Here is an 18,138-nt window from a genome sequence, read left to right as displayed (position 1 = left end):
CATGTGGTTAAGCAGGGCAGGCAGCTCAACAGGATTGAGGGCCGGGTGTCAGGTGTCCAACGCCACTGATCCGGACAGTCTAAAAAGGCGGAGCTGTTGCTGCTGCTTCCATTGCGCATTCCTGGCGAGTCATAGCCCAACTGTCGGGGCTTAAAAAGGCGTCGCCTTTCAGTACTTCTCACCTAGCAGCCTCCACCCACCAGAGCTGATGGGACAGAGCCCTCCACCATCCTCCCCTCTCACCCATCAAACCTGTCATCATTACATCCATCTGTACATTCGACTCTATGAACCCACACCCCCTGTGATCATGTGGGGTAAAGTGACCGCTCATTTGCTCCTGTTTGAGTCTGTTTGTCGGCTTTTTTAATGGTATTTCTCCCTATTCTCGTTGGAAATCTTAAATATTGTTGCTTTTTTAAGACAACATTTTATTTGTATGGCCACGATGTTACATTTATTATTGAATGATGTGTTTTCCACAGAAATCTTTCACCAAAGCTTTGGTTTTGCACACCTTCCCTCTTATAGAAAAAAAAGGCCAGGGCAAAAATACCAAATAATGGACTTTAATAAATTATCAATATGTATATACACTTACATTCACATGTGTTGGGCAACATGTTGTTCTTATTTTTTTATTAAAGTTTTTTGGTGGATGCATGGTTCAGTGGTTGTTTTCACAGCCTTTCTCCGTGCAACACAGACAACAGACAGCTATGAAATATGCAGAATTTATAAGAATACAAATTGCATATAAATGTCAACAGCGCAGACGGATAGTCTATTGATAGCAGGGTGTTGCTGTGCCGCAGAGGTTGTTTCTCCTCGCTTGATCTCCAGATAGCTGGTGGTGAAATTGATAGAGTATCTGGTGAAGAAGGTGGAGGATTTAGAAGCACTTCCTGTGGACAATGCTGGGGCCTGCCTCGTCGTACTCCTGCTTGGAGATCCACATCTGCTGGAAGGTGGACAGGGAAGCCAGGATAGAGCCACCGATCCAGACGGAGTATTTCCTCTCGGGAGGAGCAATGATCTGAATAATGATGAGGGAGGAGGAGGAGATGGTGGATTAGTATTCTGTCATTGTTTCATGTGCGTAATTGTCCAGTTATGCGTAAAATTCTGGATTGAGGAGTGTGTTGATAATTGTAAAGTGTCGATAATTAATTCAGGTTTCAAGTACCTTGATCTTCATGGTGCTGGGGGCCAGAGCAGTGATCTCCTTCTGCATACGGTCGGCAATACCAGGGTACATGGTGGTACCGCCGGAGAGCACATTGTTGGCGTACAGATCCTTACGGATGTCAATGTCGCACTTCATGATGCTGTTGTAGGCAGTCTCATGAATACCAGCAGACTCCATACCTAGTCAGAAGTGAGCACAAGTGTTAGAGGAGGTGTACTCAGGTATGACACTAGGTGTCGCGAGTATACATGCTTGTAATGATGAGTGAAATTATGATGATCTGAAGTACCGATGAAGGAAGGCTGGAAGAGGGTCTCAGGGCAACGGAACCTCTCGTTACCAATGGTGATGACCTGACCGTCGGGAAGCTCGTAGCTCTTCTCCAGGGAGGAGGAGGAGGCAGCGGTGGCCATCTCGTTCTCGAAGTCCAGAGCCACATAGCACAACTTCTCCTTGATGTCACGCACGATCTCACGCTCAGCTGTATGGGACAAATTGTTGCGTTATTATTCAGAGTGCAAAGATGCGGAGACCACAGATAGAGTCGGCGCAGGGACAAATATATATATACCAGTACGTATAAACCACATACGATACTCAAATGTTACAAAAAATAACTATCCGATTTTCGTTGAGATATTTTGCCGTTGACAATGGTCCAGGACAACGCATAAACGGGAACGTATGACCTCTTATCAACTGGCCTCTTAAACAGGTTGCTACCAAAAATGTTTCGAAACAGTTTACATGGGAAAACTAAAGTTTTTTAGAATTATATACTAATTTATATGATGTTTCTTCATATAATATCTAAATCATGGATGGTCCACTGGAGTAGGCCGAGTTTCTCACCGGTGGTCACGAAGGAGTAACCACGCTCAGTCAGGATCTTCATCAGGTAGTCGGTCAGATCGCGACCAGCCAGGTCCAGACGCATGATGGCGTGGGGCAGGGCGTAACCCTCATAGACTGGGACGTTGTGGGTCACACCATCACCAGCATCCAGCACAATACCTGAGAAGAGGCAAAGAGGGTGTTTAGTAAAGTGTGAGTGACACAGTCTTACACATTTACAGTGTGGTGCGTCAAAATGTGGCCAAAGTAAGTGTTTGATAGAGAATTTGGAAATACAGGGGCCATAAACTTGCACAATGGCCGGGTGACTGTGCGTGAAAGTTGTGCGTAAAATAACTCAAATTGGGAAATATAAGCTCTGCTTACAATATATGTTGCGATTATTATGCTTTTTTGTTGTTGTTCAGGTGTATTCTACAGTTCTGAACAATTAGGAAGCTACATCTGTGTCAGGAGTGGCTGCTGGTTGTTGTCAGTCTTACCGGTGGTACGACCGGAAGCGTACAGGGACAGCACAGCCTGGATGGCCACATACATGGCGGGGACGTTGAAGGTCTCAAACATGATCTGGGTCATCTTCTCCCTGTTGGCCTTGGGGTTCAAGGGGGCCTCAGTGAGCAGGGTTGGGTGCTCCTCAGGGGCCACTCTCAGCTCATTGTAGAAGGTGTGATGCCAGATCTTCTCCATGTCGTCCCAGTTGGTGATGATGCCGTGCTCAATGGGGTACTTCAGAGTCAGGATACCTCTCTTGCTCTGAGCCTCGTCGCCGACGTAGGAGTCCTTCTGACCCATACCGACCATGACACCCTGAAGGGGGGAGAGAGGGGAAGGTAAATGTCAGTCGTGGACGTGCATACAGAGGAGTGGCCTTTTTTCCGGCCAGATTAAAGCCTCTGGACATACATAGTGACCATAGTGTAAATGTGCCAAATAACAGCGTGGGTCACAGAGGCGGACAGAGCGCAACTGCCAGACTGTCAATTCACCTGTGACAAATTTAGTCTCTAAGATGCTGGGGCCACATTGCTCGAGTATTACGGAACTATGATTACATGCCTGAACATTTAGAAGCTATTCTGCGCTGGAAAAAAAAACGAATTCTCACATTAACTTAAAAAAGTTGTTTTGATGATCCAGCAGGATATGTTTGTCAAAAGTAATGTATTTCTCAAGCCTATAATAGTGTGTCTGAGATGTGATAAGTACACCTGTTATGAAATTGTCACTTTTGCAAATTATCCTTATGTGAACTCCTAATTGAGCTCAATCGATCTGAGAGCCTTTTCTCTGCTGTTTACCTGGTGACGAGGGCGGCCGACGATGGAGGGGAACACGGCCCTGGGGGCGTCGTCTCCGGCGAAGCCAGCCTTCACCAGGCCGGAGCCGTTGTCGCACACAAGGGCGGTAGTCTCTTCGTCGTCACACATGTTGGCTTCTGTAAGAGAGGCGGCAAGGAAAAAGGGTTTGAGATCTCAACATCAAATCAAAATGCCATCACATACTTTATGTGGCAGAAATGACTTAATTTATTAAAAACTGGTTCGGCTTTTAGTTTCCTGTAACTCACACAAGGCGTTCTAATTTAAGCCTAAAAAACCTAGTTATAACGTTTACAGAATGTGATCCGGCCTATGGCTTGCGGCAAAAAATGTGTCCCTGACACATTGACGCCACGCTATTACGCGTTTTATACGTCGGTCCTCACATAAGAAAATCAACTTGAAAGTGCTAAACATGTAGTAAATCTGTAGCTTTCTATTGCAACTTGGTGACACTTGATTGAGATCTGGTCCTCTAATTACCAGAGTGTAAAACTATGCAAATTAAAGCAAAAATATGGAACTAAGATGCTGCTAAAATGTTACGAAACTTACAAGTTTTCTGTGATTTTTAATTTATCTGTTAACGTTTTACAAATATTTCAAATTATGCTGCAAGAAGCAATTTAAGTCAGGTTGCATATTTCAGCATAATTTGTAAGGTATCTTGGGTACTTCTGAAGATGAGGCATTGGATTAGTCTGCCAGCAAATCTACCTTTTATGCTGTATCTATTGATCAGTTTATCAATTCGTCTTTTATCATTCAGACCTGACTGTTTGGGTTTTTTCCTGTCAAGTTGACTACTGTCAGCCAACTGACCTCAAGTATTTACAGTAAACAAAAATTATGTGTCCTCGGGTCACCAACAGTCTGGTCTATCCATCAGTAGTTGACTAAGTTGCCTTGGGCAGTATCTCGTTTTAGTCCTACGGTCCCTGGGCTGTTTCTCCAATTGATGCTCCAGTTGTTCTCTGACCTAGGCCTACCCAGTGAGTGGCTTCGGAAGAGGCAGGTCCTTGTTGGGTCTTACCTTAGATGTTTTTCTGCGGATCGGAGAGAAGGACCCAACCAGTGCTGCTGCTGAACCAGCTACAGTCTTTACTGCTGCCTGTCCACCTTATATACTCAACCTCCACCATTCACAAACCTCAGCTCAGGCACCCATCCCGGCCCTCTGCCATATTAGGATGCTGCCAGGCCGAGGCAGCAGGCGCGGATGGGTGGGGTGTGGGGTGCAGTGAGGAGGCGCGCCTCACGGTGACAAGAAGGTAGCTCCATCCATGAAGTTCCAGGGAGAGGATCAGGAGTGACGCTGCGCGCCCCCATCGAGGAGAGAGCGCGCGCCATATATGGAACTGTCGCTTTGACCTCCCATCGAGCCTCACGGTCCCACCTAGACGGCCGTATAAGGAGCGCGCGGACCACTGGGGGGATTCTAGGGGAGACGCCAGTTGCTGCCAAGCAGGGTTATAGATTTGCTGCTAGTAGGCCTCATCCAGCCTTAAAATGGGAAAATGCTTTCCTCATCTGAACAGATTTAGGCTATGGAGCCAGGACAAAAAAAAAAAAAAAAAACAGTGACTAACAGGTGAAGCAGGGAAGTCCTGCCTACTCCCAATTAAAAGTTCAGTTCTCAGGATGATGTGGAATGGGTCACTTAAAATCAGCTGATAAAACCTGAGAATGGACTTTCTGTATTTTCAGTTATATTTGACGGGTTATGTGCTGCATTATGCTATTCATGACATTTCAGATTGAACATTTTAGGGAGGATTACCTCTAACTGATTGATTCAAGTGTTTACATAAGGCAAAGCTCAGTATGCAGATCACTGTAACACATCCTCAGCCTTTTCTAAATTACACTAAACATCACAGAAGACTCCTTTAATCTGCATTACAGCGCTCCAAAATGAAATTATATCTTCTCAATACTGCCAAGTTGGCATAACCAGCAGCATTGACATGCATGTCAGCAGTAAATTAAATCCAAAACGTGCAATCTGCAGAGCCCATGATAGGATATTCTCACAGATCAGTCCGAGTTTGAACAGCCAGCAGCTGAAACCTTATCTGCAAGGACTACTCTGCTCTGTCACTGGAGCAGTAGGATTAATTATAACTCTATTGGAGGAGGGGAGCTGGTGCATGTGTGTGTGTGTGAGAAAGAGACAAATGGGGAGAGGAACTGAGGGGTGTAGAGGAGAAGGCAGAGATATGTATGATTTGGTAAATCAAACAATCAAACCAAGACAGGAAGGACACAAGTCGTTATCGTGTGGCAACTCTTAGCTCACCTGGAGACAATTTGAGGTTGTTTTTTTTCCAAAGCAACACGTGTTTTTAAGGACATAAAGTAGAAAACAAGACAAAATGATCAATCGTGAACCACGCCATTCAGAGCTGAGAGTAGGCTTTTCTCAGTAGATGCTGACTGTGTGTGTTGGCACATTGTTCACATAGTTTCACAATATATCTGAAATATAATTGATCAACTGAAAAAAATGTTATAGGTTACCTTCAGGTAAAACCACTGGTTGTATCATAGTCAATTTCTATTTCATGACCTAAAGATGGATAGAGGAGGGAGCAGAAAAATGATCAGTTTTTTGATGACCCGGACTCTCATACAGCAGCAAAAGATGATTCAGACTGGATAAGACACAACCTGTGTTGAATTTTCTGTAAGATAGAATCCCCTTGCACATTCTTTAGTCAGGTTGTGTTTAATTGCATTAACTGAACTTGCAATTAACCTCCTGAATTTACAGTGAAATCCAACCAAACCCTCTTATAAAACTGGGGAAAAAAAGGGGGAGATCATACATCTCCATTCTTGGTGAATGAGTGCTAAAAAGGGAGGGCCTCCTTGGGAGCAATGCGTGGATTAGGGAATGTGCGTTTGTATGTGAGTGGGTTGGGGGGGGGGGGTGGTGGTGGTGGTGGAGGGGAGGGGAGGGGGTGCTGCAGAGCAAGAGCAAGGTTGAGCTACTTTTATGCACTTGTTGTGAACCATTTTGGATCGTAGAGCCTGCGAAACGCCTAAAATGTAAATAGGCTGGCAGTTGTTGTGGAAGGAGGGAGGTGAGAGGGGCTGAGCTAGTGGGGGGAGTGGGGACCGGTGAAGGGGGAGGAGACAGGGAGACGGAAGGGTGTGTGCGGCAGGTGGCAGAGAACATGAGTTCATTTAGTCAGAAGTAGATGTAGTGAGGATAACAGCAGGACGTGACTGGGATCACTGGTGTGAGGTGATCACTTTAGCCGGTGCCTTTTCAAAGTGGAAAGATAGGGACATTTTTGTTCGTTATGTAAGTGCATCAGTCACTACGGCTGCTCGATTTAACTCAGCTAACAGTTTCAGGAGGGACTCCCACGAGAGCGTGAGGGCTGAGCTTGTCAGAGAAAGTGTAAGAATAGTACAAGCTCTGGCATTCAAAAGCTAGAACCGGTGCTCTTTCTGTACATTAGTGTCCTACTTTTTAAAGTGTGGAAGCACATGTACAGTAGGTTTGTTTTATTTCTAAACAAAAAGCATATTGTTTGAGACTTTAACTGGTTTGCGGTCTATGTTGTTGCAGTGAAGAATGACTGAGGATACTGTGGATATTAGAAATGCAAAGGTAAATCCCAGCACGCTTAGCAGAATTAATTAGATGTCAGCTGTTTAATCAATCCCTTTTCTCTCATTTTGCTTTTAATATGATGGAAAATGGCAGATTTTCAGTGCTGCTCTTTTAAAGCTTTGAATGAGGATGAAGCTTTTGTGAAATTTCATGTCACAGTGTTTGTGACAAATGACTGGCAGGTAGACAGAGTTGACATACCACGAAATAGGCAGCGCTGGATACACTTTGCCCCAGATGTTGGACTTTATTCAAGTGAAAAGATTCCTCAACACTGTTTCCAACAATGCTGGTTTGGCACAGTAAAGAAGCACCAAAGTTCTGTATGAATTTATTTCATCCATTTTTAGCCAGGCTGCATATTTCATTTGCTATGTTCTCATTGTTTAAGACCGTATGAAATATTTCCAGGTGCTAGATAAAGGCTTAGAGTGCTGTTGTGTAAGGTAGGAAAGGGGCAGAGCTTCATTCCCTGTAGTTCCTCAAATAGCCCAGAGTGGCTGCAGAGAGGTGAGGGGATCTGCAGCACATGGCGGAGGAATGTGCGCAGAGCTGAGCTGTACCTGGCCTACAGCAAGAGCACAACTCTGCTGGATGGAAATTTGCGGTCTGTTTTTTGGTAGAATGCCATTTGATTGAAGAATTAAGAGTGATTTGTTGGTCATCACTGTCAAACATCAAACCATCTAAAGAAAATGGAGAAAATTATGAAAGATTAAGTGCCTCAATTTAGTTCGTCTTCGCCGTTGTCTGTTAAAATAGGTGAAGAACATCCACAAACACATATCCTGCGAGAGTCTAGTACGAGGATAAATCCAGTGCTGCTTTTCCAGGTATCTGTGCATGTGCAGATGAGTCCACAGGCAGTCTATTTGCAGAGAAGCTCACAGCTCTGTCAACACAACCCACAAGTGGCTGAGTGTACATTACTCACAGCATTACCAAGAAGTTTTATTTTGGTATGACACAGCCTGCAGTATGCAGAGAACATGTCAGAGGAGGAATGTAAGTCACTGTGTGAAGCAGCACTGCCACCTTGTGAGGGCCGGGGACACAACACAGGAGCACAAAAAGGCATGTGAGAGACATTTTGTTAGGAAAAAAAACAAATGAGGAAAATGTGATTATTTTGAGAGTCAAGGACAGGGCTGACACTGAGGAGTGATAGTAAAAACAGACATAAAAGACTTCCCACAAATATCAATATGTCACTTTATTCATGTTTGCTTTCAAGTATGACCATTTAGAAAGTATCGACAATAGAGTTAAGGTCTTATATTTATTATTATATTCTGTCATGTTAGAGATGAAAAAAAATCAAATCAAAAAAAGCGCAAAACTCTCATGTTTAGCTTGTGTTAGCATGTGGATCCATTATAAACTGACAAACCGAACAGCTTCAACCTTTACTTTAACCAGGAGTGAGACAAGCTGAAGTCCTATCTATCTACTCATCATGGACATGGTTTGACAATGTGACACAAAACAAAACAGAAGTTCAGAGACGATGCTTAAAACATATGAAGTGATATTAGGCTGAAAAATGTGGACTAAGATGCCGCAATGACATGAAAAATCTACTGTGATCAAAGTCAAAATAGCCTGCTTTTGAGCCGAAACACAGAAAAAAAACAAAAAAAAAAACAAGAAATAAACCATCATGTGATGAAAATATTGATTAAAAGCCATAAATGATCTGAGCCCAGCTTGCGCTTGCTTACAGTCTTTCACACCTGTTAAAATAAATAAAATGAGCCTAAAACCATACGGACAATATTGTGAGTTGATTTAGTGGTTGATCAACATATGATTCATTCCACAATAGTGTCCATATCAGCCACTCTTATGACGCATATGAGCCTTATGAGTCCCCTGCACCACCACCTCCTTCTTGGCATTTCAGTCCAGTGGAACCAAACAAAAATGGTCCCTAACTCCTACAAACTACAAATCTGGGAATGATAACAAGGATGCCTGCTATTTAGTAGACACTACCGTGTCACCATGCATGCCGTTTTAGAGCTGTTTACAAAGATTTCAAGGTTCTCAAGTGGACATCCTGTACACACCGATAAGTGCTGAGGGGATAAAAGACGCAATCACGTCACAGGACGAGATATACAGCTGTAAACAGTGCCTAACGAGCACTGCTGCAAGTTGTAATGTCGGTTTCTGATTTCCCACAATGTGCCAAGGAGGTTCAGTAACATTAGTCTGATTTGTAGCGACTTGTAAAGGGGACTGTGGCTTCAGATAGCTGCTGAGAGAAGGCTGGTCACGCTGCCCAGACCACCTCTGACTGTACCGACATAAGAGGCTGCTCAGTAGACCTCAATCGGTGTCCATAAAGACGGCCAAGTTTTAGTAGCTTCAATGCTGTCAGTTAAACCTCGAGAAAAAAAAGAAAAAAACAACAACTAAAGAGTGATGTAATGCTAAAAACGACTAGTAGACAAAACATGTGGCACCTCAGCTTTGATTCTCAATAGTCTTTCATGATAAATGTGCAAGCATTTATCAAAATATGTTAGAATGGCGTTCAGTCCTGCTTCACAACACAGGGTTCACACCATGTGTAGCTGCTTTCATTTGTTTCGGCTGTACAAAGCTCTGCAAGTAAGCTTCAACTTTAAAAATATCTACTGTACAGATCCAAATACATAAATATACATACAGAAGTGCCCTGTAATTCATAATGGATGCTTTTTGGTTTTGTTACGATCGTGACGTGACAATAGAGAGCGTTCCACAGTGGCAAATGAAAGAGGATGTCATACTGACACATTTCCTATCGGCACACTCCTCTTGTCTGCCTGAATGGAATTTTGGCTTTATCCAACAGCAGCAGTGAAACTGATTTAAATCATCAGAGCGCCTGTCTTCATGTGTCTCTTTCAGGCTCTCGTCCCGGCTTTCTTTATCTGTTTAGAAATTGTCTGAACAGTTTGTCAGAACAACTGACCCCCCCTTTCAGCTGTTGAGTCTTCATGTGACGCTACATACTGTCCTGTAGTCTTTTCAGCAGTGAGACAGAAAGGCAACTCTCAGCAAATGATTTTTAAGTTTAGCTTTCCTTCAACTTTTATTCGAGTGCGTTTGTGTGCTTGCGTGCATTTGTACGTGTGTGTGTGTGTGTGTGTGTGTGTGCGGAGGGGTTCAAGTCTTTCTGGACCAAAGCCAGTAATTCCCTCTCCTTCCTCTTCCACTTTTGTGTGCTCCTCATGCTCTCAGTGAAGAGCTTGCTGCTGTTCTTCTTGTAGAAAGGCCTGTTTTTCCATCAGCTTCCTGAACAGTCCTTGCCTGTTTCCCAGCAGCTCCATGGGGTGGCCACACTCTGCTATACAGCTCTGGTCCAGAACGGCTACAGTGTCTGCATTCTTTATGGTGGACAGACGGTGAGCGATGATCACGACCGTCCTCCCTGTTGATTTGAGTGAGAAGGACAGGTCATGACAAGAGAAGGAGTGTTGAATGGTGGCTGGTTACACTTGTGTCAATCAGCTTGAAAGGGGCGTAAAAACTAGAAGAAAAAAAAAAAGGCGAGATTTACCCTCCATCAGACGCTCCAACGCCTCCTGGACAAGGGACTCATTTTCAGTATCTAGTGCACTAAATGCAGAAGGAGACATGCTTTTAAATCAACAAGTGTGTGCTCCTGTTCATGTCAGAAACTACTACAAAAAAAGGGCCAACACAGTCAAAGTAGTGTCGTTTTTTTATGCAACTCAATGTCGTGTCCCAGACTCTCACCTGGTGGCCTCATCTAAAAGCAGGATCTTTGGGTTCTGGGGACAGAAAATATAAACCACGTTCAGTTATTCAGGTTTGCTAGAAAGAGAAAAGATGCAGCTGAAGCTGTAAGTTTAAAGCCCCACTTTGGGACTGAGAACAGTAGTTTGTTCATAAATATATTTCTTGGGATTCGAGTGGATTTTATTCATAAGAACAGTGATTAAAAAAAAAAAAAGGATGGTGACTACATATTGTAAAAGCTTCTGATCGACACTTGAACCTGTAATAAGGACTTTCAGCCTCCCTCAACAAGTTGAGCCACCCGTAAACTCCATTCTAAAGTTACTTTTGTGCATCGAATGATTAGATCCAAAACATGACAGTCAGAGCAATGACAGTGCGACCACGTTGCTACATTTAACAATTTACCTTGAGCAGAGCTCTGGCAATGGCTATCCTCTGCTTCTGACCACCTGAGAAACAGACACAGGGCTTAATTACATACATACACATTCAAGTCTGGGATCATTTCTATTATTCTACGAGAAAAGCATCCCCAAAATTCAGTCAGTAATACCTCCATGGATTTTAGGGCAGAATATACAACCCTGGCCTCATGGATAAGGGACACTTAGAAAGAGTTTGAAATACAAGTTCCCATCAGCACAGTAATTAAAACTGTAACTGAGCCTATGTTAACCTCATAACAATGACTCGGTGGCACTGATAAAGTTGATCCTGTTCTAAAAACTTTCAACTGCAGCTCAAATTTGATTAAACTTTATTACAAGAAATTCATTTCTGCTCATTTCCGTAGCACTGATAAATATTTACAGCCGTAGAGCCTTCAGTCTGCAGCTAAAGGAAGGCTGACAGCAGTGAAGTGAAGCAGGCGTGTTGCCATCGTTCTGCGATGTCCTCACCTGACAGCAGCACTCCTTTCTCCCCCACCACAGTGTCAAAGCCCTTAGGAAAGGCCTGGATGAAATCATAAGCGTTAGCCACTCTGGCTGCCCTGTGGATGTCCTCCGCGGTCACAGCACTGGGCTCCACAGCACCATACGCTATATTATCTCTGATAGAGCAGGAAAACAGCACTGGCTCCTGGAAGAAAGAAGGAACAGAAACGGAAACAATCCTTACTCAGAGCCTCGATACTTTTAGGCTGTGTGTTGCAAATAAAAATGCAAACCAGAGCGTTAAACATGAATTAAACACCTGGCTGACGGTTCCAATGTGACTCCTGAGCCAGTAAGGGTTTAGATCCCTAATGTCATGACCATCGATAGTGATGAGGCCTGGAGAAGAGAGGTGCAAAAACTACAATTTAACAATCTTGTGCTCTTTAGTTTGTCACCGTCTGAGTTTTTACTGCCAGTCTGTAATAACTTCTCAGCAGCAGAAGGATCTCGCTCTCACCGGCATCAGGGTCGTAAAGCCTCAGCAGCAGTGAGACCAGGGAGGACTTCCCGGACCCACTGGGTCCCACCACAGCCATGATGGTACCAGCTGGGACCAGGAGATTGAGGTTCTGGAAAATAGAAGCTTCCTTACGAGTGGGGTAGGCAAAAGAGACATCGCGGAACTCTAGTTGGCCTTTCAGCTGGTCCGCAGGGAGGATTTGGCCCTCTGTGCATGCACACACAAACAGAAAGTCAGGAGGAGGATTTAGTTCAACACACTTTAATGATTGCATGTTGTAATGAAATAAATAAAAGTAAAAAGGGGAAAATTTTTTTTAAAAACCGTGCATTCTAAAATGTATGTTTGTCATTTGAGTAGCTATAAACAAGAGTAAATTAAAGATACTGAAGATTTACTGTATTTATCAACAACTAAAACTGTCAACAACTAATAATTATAAATTCATCTTGTGAAACTTTCAGCTAAATCATTCATTCATCTAGTGAGGTGACACACCTGCAGTTCTGTGTCCATGTGTGTGTGTGTGTGTGTACTGACCATTTAGAGGAAGCTCTGGCTTTCTGTCCAGCAGCTCCCAGAGTCTGGCTCCTGCTCCAAAACCCCTCATCAGCTCAGAGTAGAACGAACTCAGGCCTACAACCAAAGAGAAGCCCAACAAGCTGTTAGCGATCTAAAACACGGCGTGTATGACAGAAGACAGAAGAGCTCCGAGGCCTGTGCTTGTTACCTGCGATGCTGATGCCCACCCAGAACGTGTACATGAGGAACGATGAGAGCTCTCCCACAGTCATGTGCTGATTGGCCATCAGAAGGCCTCCTTTGTAGAGCACTGACAGGATCATGAGGTTACCGCTGAGACCGGTCTAGGACACAAACAATCCATTTTATTTAATTACTACATCATCTGGTGTAACTGCCACTTCCCAGTACAAATCATGCTAATTACGGCCTCACTGTGAACCTGCTGGATGAGCCCCCCGGTGAGTTTTATCGCCAGAATCTCTCTCTTGATACCATCTACTAACGTCAGCGCACTGACCATCAACACAGACCGACCTGTTACCTGACAGTTTGACATGTCTGATGAGTTGTGGTTAAAACAAACGGTGTATGACAGGAGATGCAGAGAGGAGCAAGAATTAAAAGACGGGTTTTTCATCCACATTTTGCGATCATGCTGCACGTTTATGAGTAACGTAAAGCAGTAACGTAACTGCTTTGAAGCCTTAAAACACAGGCGGGTCACTGCGATCTCTCTGTCCTTACACAGATAATTGTTTTTTTTAAATAGTAAAACCTTTTCCTTCGGCTGATTTGGTGTTGTGACAAGCCAGGAAGCAGAAGCGTATGTGCAATACCTCATTGGCTAACAGCTATTTACAACACTTTGAGTCAGATACACTTACCACTCCAAAGAAACCAGCAAGCATCGCGGCCTCCTTTTTGGCCAGGCTGAGAACATAGTCTGTCTTCTGTGTGTACATGGCGGCCTCTGACAGCTCTTTACCAAAAGCCCTGACCGTCCGCATGTTGCTGATTCGCTCCTCTGCCAGCTGCACACACAATTTTATCAGAGCTTGATTGGAAATGAAAACATCAAAGCAAATTGACTCTATCTGCAGATTTAAGTAAGTTTCCATAGGCAATGTGGCTTTGAGATCGTGATGTACACAACACGAAGGTTAGACAAACAGTACGGCTTCACAAACCAGTAACACGAAAAAAAACACCAAGTATTCAACAGTTCAAACCATTTACACAACTCCTAAGCAGCTTTTTCAGCCTGTATGTGTACCTGTGTGGCTTGTGCTAGTGCGTCCTGCGTCCGTTTGGAGATGGAACGAATGTATCTGCCATAGATGATGGCGAGTATCGTCATCGGAGGGACGATCAGCAACACAAAGCTGGCTAGACTGGGAGAGACGTAGAACTACAAGAGAAGAGAGAGGAGAAAAATGCGGACAATCGAGGTAAAAATGAAGAAAAACAAATTCGGCAACAGCGGTGTATACGTCAAAAATCAGAGTCAGACAGCTCATATGAAACTGGATCAAAAAGGAATGACACCACCGCTTTGCTCCCAGAGATTTCACTTGAGAAACTGCGTATAAATCTGGGTGCAGAGGCTGTTTGCTGTACTTGGAGGCATTTAGTTGAATTAAAAGCGCAGTGATATCAGAAAGACTTCTGAATAATGAAGTTACTGCTGCGGTGCCACCTGTCAGCATGCCTTACAATCCATAAGATGAATGATCGACTCAGCTTGATACCTGATTACAGTAATGAAGTTCCCTGGATGACCATAATCCCAGAAAATCATTTTACTTCCTTTTAAGGAAAGCAAACTGTTCTGAATATGCCCTGAATTTCATGATTTGCTATATATTACTATTTAACAATGATCAAAGTTTAATAAAGTCAGAAATAGCATCAGTCAACAGACCTGTTGATCAACATCTCTCCTTGAGGAAACTTAAGATAAAAGGCAGGAAGATCAGGGAGATGATGCATTCAGGAGAGCAAGATCAGTGTGGATGAATGACTTAGCAAAGAACAAACTCTCGGTCAAATACACACACTTGAATTTATGTGTATTTGACCAAGACTTTGTTTTATAACTCCAGTACAACAGTCCAACAACAGTGTGGTGGATCTTTTGCCTGAATCTAACCATTTCCTTGAACTGATAAACAATAACCTAGAAAACCTGTTTTACAACTCAACTCAGCTCACACATCCAGGAAATGCACGACAGAGAGATTCACATGAAAGGTGTTACGAAAAATCACATCTACTTCCTCATAGTTAAGAACATAAAAAGAAGCACGCCTTCACTTTTCTCTGATGCGTGCTGACTCAGGGACTAAAGCATCACGACCTTTTCCAAAAGCGCGTGAGACGTTTATGGAAAGCAGAGGACATTTTGTATTTAAGATAACATTTCCCACAAATCCCAGCTTCTAAGCGTCAGACTGGCTTTGGCAGTGGCGTTCCTTACTGATAACGGCATTAAAAATATTATCCCATTTTAAACCAGGTCTGCTGATCCCTTATCCCGTCCCTCCTTGAGCGACCGCGTGTCAGGAGCCCACACTCACCATCATACTGACACCAGCAGCTGCCTGGGCGACAGCTCTTAGCCCGTCTGAGATGTTGTCTGTAATTGAACGCCCCACCACGGCCGTGTCCGCCGAGAGCCGGTTGATGAGTTCGCCGGTCCTGTTCTTGTCAAAAAATGCCACTTCCTGTCTGAGGATGGAGGCAAAGAGAGACGCACGGAGGTTTCGGACAATCTGTTGGCCTGCGGAGAAAAGAGAGGAGACATTAGTGAGGAAGAATGAGAACAACCGGAAAGTTTATGATCATAAAATCAATCTGTTCAGAATTTACTTAATGTGTGATAGTTCTTTATTTAAAGAATTAAATAAAAGTTGCATATCTTTTTCGAACTCTCAGCTACAGCATGTCAGATATTGTGCAATTTTAAGTTAATAAAGTTAAAAAAAAAAAAGAAAAAAAGAAGCAAACCTCTGAAACTTGCTAGGAAAACACATAATTTCCACTTGGTTTAATATGTACACAAACCATTCGTTTCCCAGGCAACCACCACAGGCAACAGGAAGCCCCGGCGCCTGAATGATGGCTGGCAAAAACTACTACAGAATATAACTTTTCACAGCTGCTCAGCTTCTAGTTAAATCAGCCTCACCTATGAGTGGATAAACCTATGAATGGAGAAAAGGTTACCGTTTAACTCAGCTTTGCGAACCACCTTGTAACGCAATCTTTAAACTTAACAAACAGGTGTTAGAATGCAGATGTCCTCTAATCTAACTGCAAATGAATACTTCTTAAAATAGAAAAACTGATCATTTTACTTTCATTCCCTGAGCAAGTTGCACAGAGATATGAGCAGATTGCTCATTCTGCTCACTGATACACACCTCAGTAGTTCATGTTTACCATTTCATAGCAAACTGGAATGAATCTGTGTCTTTGCCTGTTTCCTTCATCTCACCTGAGGCCTGGATGAGGTAGAGTCTGGCTGCATTGGCTGCTCCGCCACATAGAAACACCCCCGTTAGCATGACACACAGGGATGTTAGAGAGGCCGTCATTGTCTCTGTGTCTGATCCAGCGGTGTAAATGGTGTCTATAACTTTTCCCAGGAAAAAAGGAGCCGACATGGTTACTGCACTGGAGACCGTCAGGAAGCCAATGGCAGCTGGGATGGATGAAAATAAAAACAGAGAAATAGTAGAATCGAAGAAAAGATCTTCACAAATTGAAGCCCTGAATTTTTCCCTCCCTCATTCAACGACTGAAAGTCTTATCTATAGATTTACAGCAGCATACGGCAGGGTTATTTTTCAGACCTGCAAACAACTTTATTGGAGCTTTGCAGGAACAGTGTAAAGCTCCAATAAAGTTGGTTAATATTTACCAAACAATGAACACAATTTGTGCTTTTTTTTTCCAAATTTTAGTCTCCAAAAGGGTTGCAAGATATTAAAGACACGAAAGAGAAAGAAAAAACTAAAAAGCTTTGCTGATGCTAACCCAAAGAACAACAGAAAAAAATGTATTACTGTTATTAAAAATAATACTTACAGATAATTATTCTTCATACTATGTTCTAATACATACTGTAAGTTTGTAATACCGTTTTAACTGGTTATAAAGCTGCAGTTTACCTGCCAGACTCCATCTCTCCGGATGAGCAAGTTTCAAAATCTTCTTAGCATCCTCCAGGGGGACCGTGGTGGGCGACTGGGTCTTCACTGGTTCGGCTGGTGCAGGTGTGGAGGTCGCCGAGGAGCTAGCAAACGCAACAGGTATGTGTAGGACTGTCCGCGGTCGTCCTGCACTCGTGTGTGAGAAGAGCACAGACAGACCAGTCAGCGAACTGTGGGGCAGGACCGACTCCACGGGCCTGGCCGAGCTGGACTTCGTCCCGGTCCACGGTCGCTTCCGGCGGTGGGCAGCCGAGACTGTCGGCCGGTGCTCCAGCCATAACAACCTGGGCTGAATCAGCTTAAGCTTCAACACGTGCATCCTGTGCGTGCACTTTGACATACGAATCAAAAGCCGCATCGTCCGAATGGTATGTTAAGCGATATGTAATAAACTTGATTTAAAAAAAAGTAGTAGAAATATCAGCGCTTTCCAACGCGGGGACCCAGACTCAGTGACTGGCAGAGCCGCTGTGTTTCTCGTTGAGTAAGTCCTCTAGAAGAAGCATTTTGGTGCCCTAGCCGGTAGGTCAACACGCAGTTTCCTCTGACGCTCAGCTGTGAAGCCTGTAGTCGCTACATAGTTGATTTTTAGACCGTTATTGTTCATTTTATCAGCACCTGACAGTCGCCTTTTGGCCAGTTTATCTCTTATCACTGAACAGCCCCCAACACCCTGCCTGTCACTGTCATCTGCCGCTCAGCGGTGGTTTGGCAGACACCTTAAGCGCAAACACCAGCTGCCGAAGACTATCTCACTCAAAATCCGCCCTAAAAATTAAACCTACGTGTAAAGGTGAGGAGCTAAAGGCACAAAAACAGGAGAGGTGACCCCCGGTTTGACTCGCATATAAAGTACAGGCGATTCCTCCTTCTCGACGGGAATTCAATGGCTGATGACATAAGGAAACTTTTCTAGACGGAACCAAACGAACCCAGATGGATAAAAGGCTGCCAGAAATATTTCATGAACGATTAAAGAGCTTCGAAACCAAAACAGTTAACGTGTTAATAACGATGAGGAAGTTCACGTGTTTATTTAGTCCTTTGAAAGTAATTTTGTCTGACAATGGGGAAGATTAAGCCTCAGACTGGGCTGAGAGGACAGATTAGGATAGATATTCTGTGATGATATTTGTCTTTAACTCGTAAATTTACTCAGATACAGTAACCAAACGATAGAATCCTGCTTTCAATGTAAGGGTCGATGTTAATTTAAGTGGAAATTTATTGAAGTCCAATAAAGAACAAGTGATTAGG

General features: G+C 43.6%; 2 protein-coding genes across 2 annotated transcripts; both read right to left on the bottom strand.

Moving 5' to 3' along the window:
• Positions 1–553: 553 nt before the first annotated feature.
• On the bottom strand, positions 554–4,491 carry acta1b (actin alpha 1, skeletal muscle b). Its single transcript, XM_072380364.1, has 7 exons — positions 4,397–4,491; positions 3,343–3,479; positions 2,527–2,851; positions 2,042–2,203; positions 1,479–1,670; positions 1,187–1,368; positions 554–1,036 (listed from the first exon to the last, which is right to left on the bottom strand). Exons 2-7 carry the CDS (start codon positions 3,469–3,471, stop codon positions 893–895), a joined length of 1,134 nt encoding a protein of 377 aa, XP_072236465.1. The 5' UTR covers positions 3,472–3,479; positions 4,397–4,491; the 3' UTR covers positions 554–892.
• Positions 4,492–8,242: 3,751 nt separating this feature from the next.
• abcb10 (ATP-binding cassette, sub-family B (MDR/TAP), member 10) lies at positions 8,243–17,802 on the bottom strand. The gene is made up of 14 exons (XM_072380363.1): positions 16,840–17,802; positions 16,164–16,370; positions 15,244–15,446; positions 13,941–14,075; positions 13,552–13,698; positions 12,873–13,008; positions 12,683–12,778; positions 12,140–12,349; positions 11,939–12,018; positions 11,644–11,824; positions 11,150–11,193; positions 10,739–10,773; positions 10,539–10,597; positions 8,243–10,409 (listed from the first exon to the last, which is right to left on the bottom strand). The coding sequence occupies exons 1-14, from the start codon at positions 17,237–17,239 to the stop codon at positions 10,216–10,218; spliced, it is 2,127 nt and encodes a 708-aa protein (XP_072236464.1). The 5' UTR covers positions 17,240–17,802; the 3' UTR covers positions 8,243–10,215.
• Positions 17,803–18,138: the final 336 nt, after the last annotated feature.

Source organism: Leuresthes tenuis, unplaced genomic scaffold (assembly GCF_036924035.1).
Source record: "Leuresthes tenuis unplaced genomic scaffold, fLeuTen1.0.hap1 SCAF_2, whole genome shotgun sequence".
NCBI classification, from domain to species: Eukaryota; Metazoa; Chordata; class Actinopteri; order Atheriniformes; family Atherinopsidae; genus Leuresthes; species Leuresthes tenuis.
This window is presented reverse-complemented; position numbering and strand designations above follow the sequence as displayed.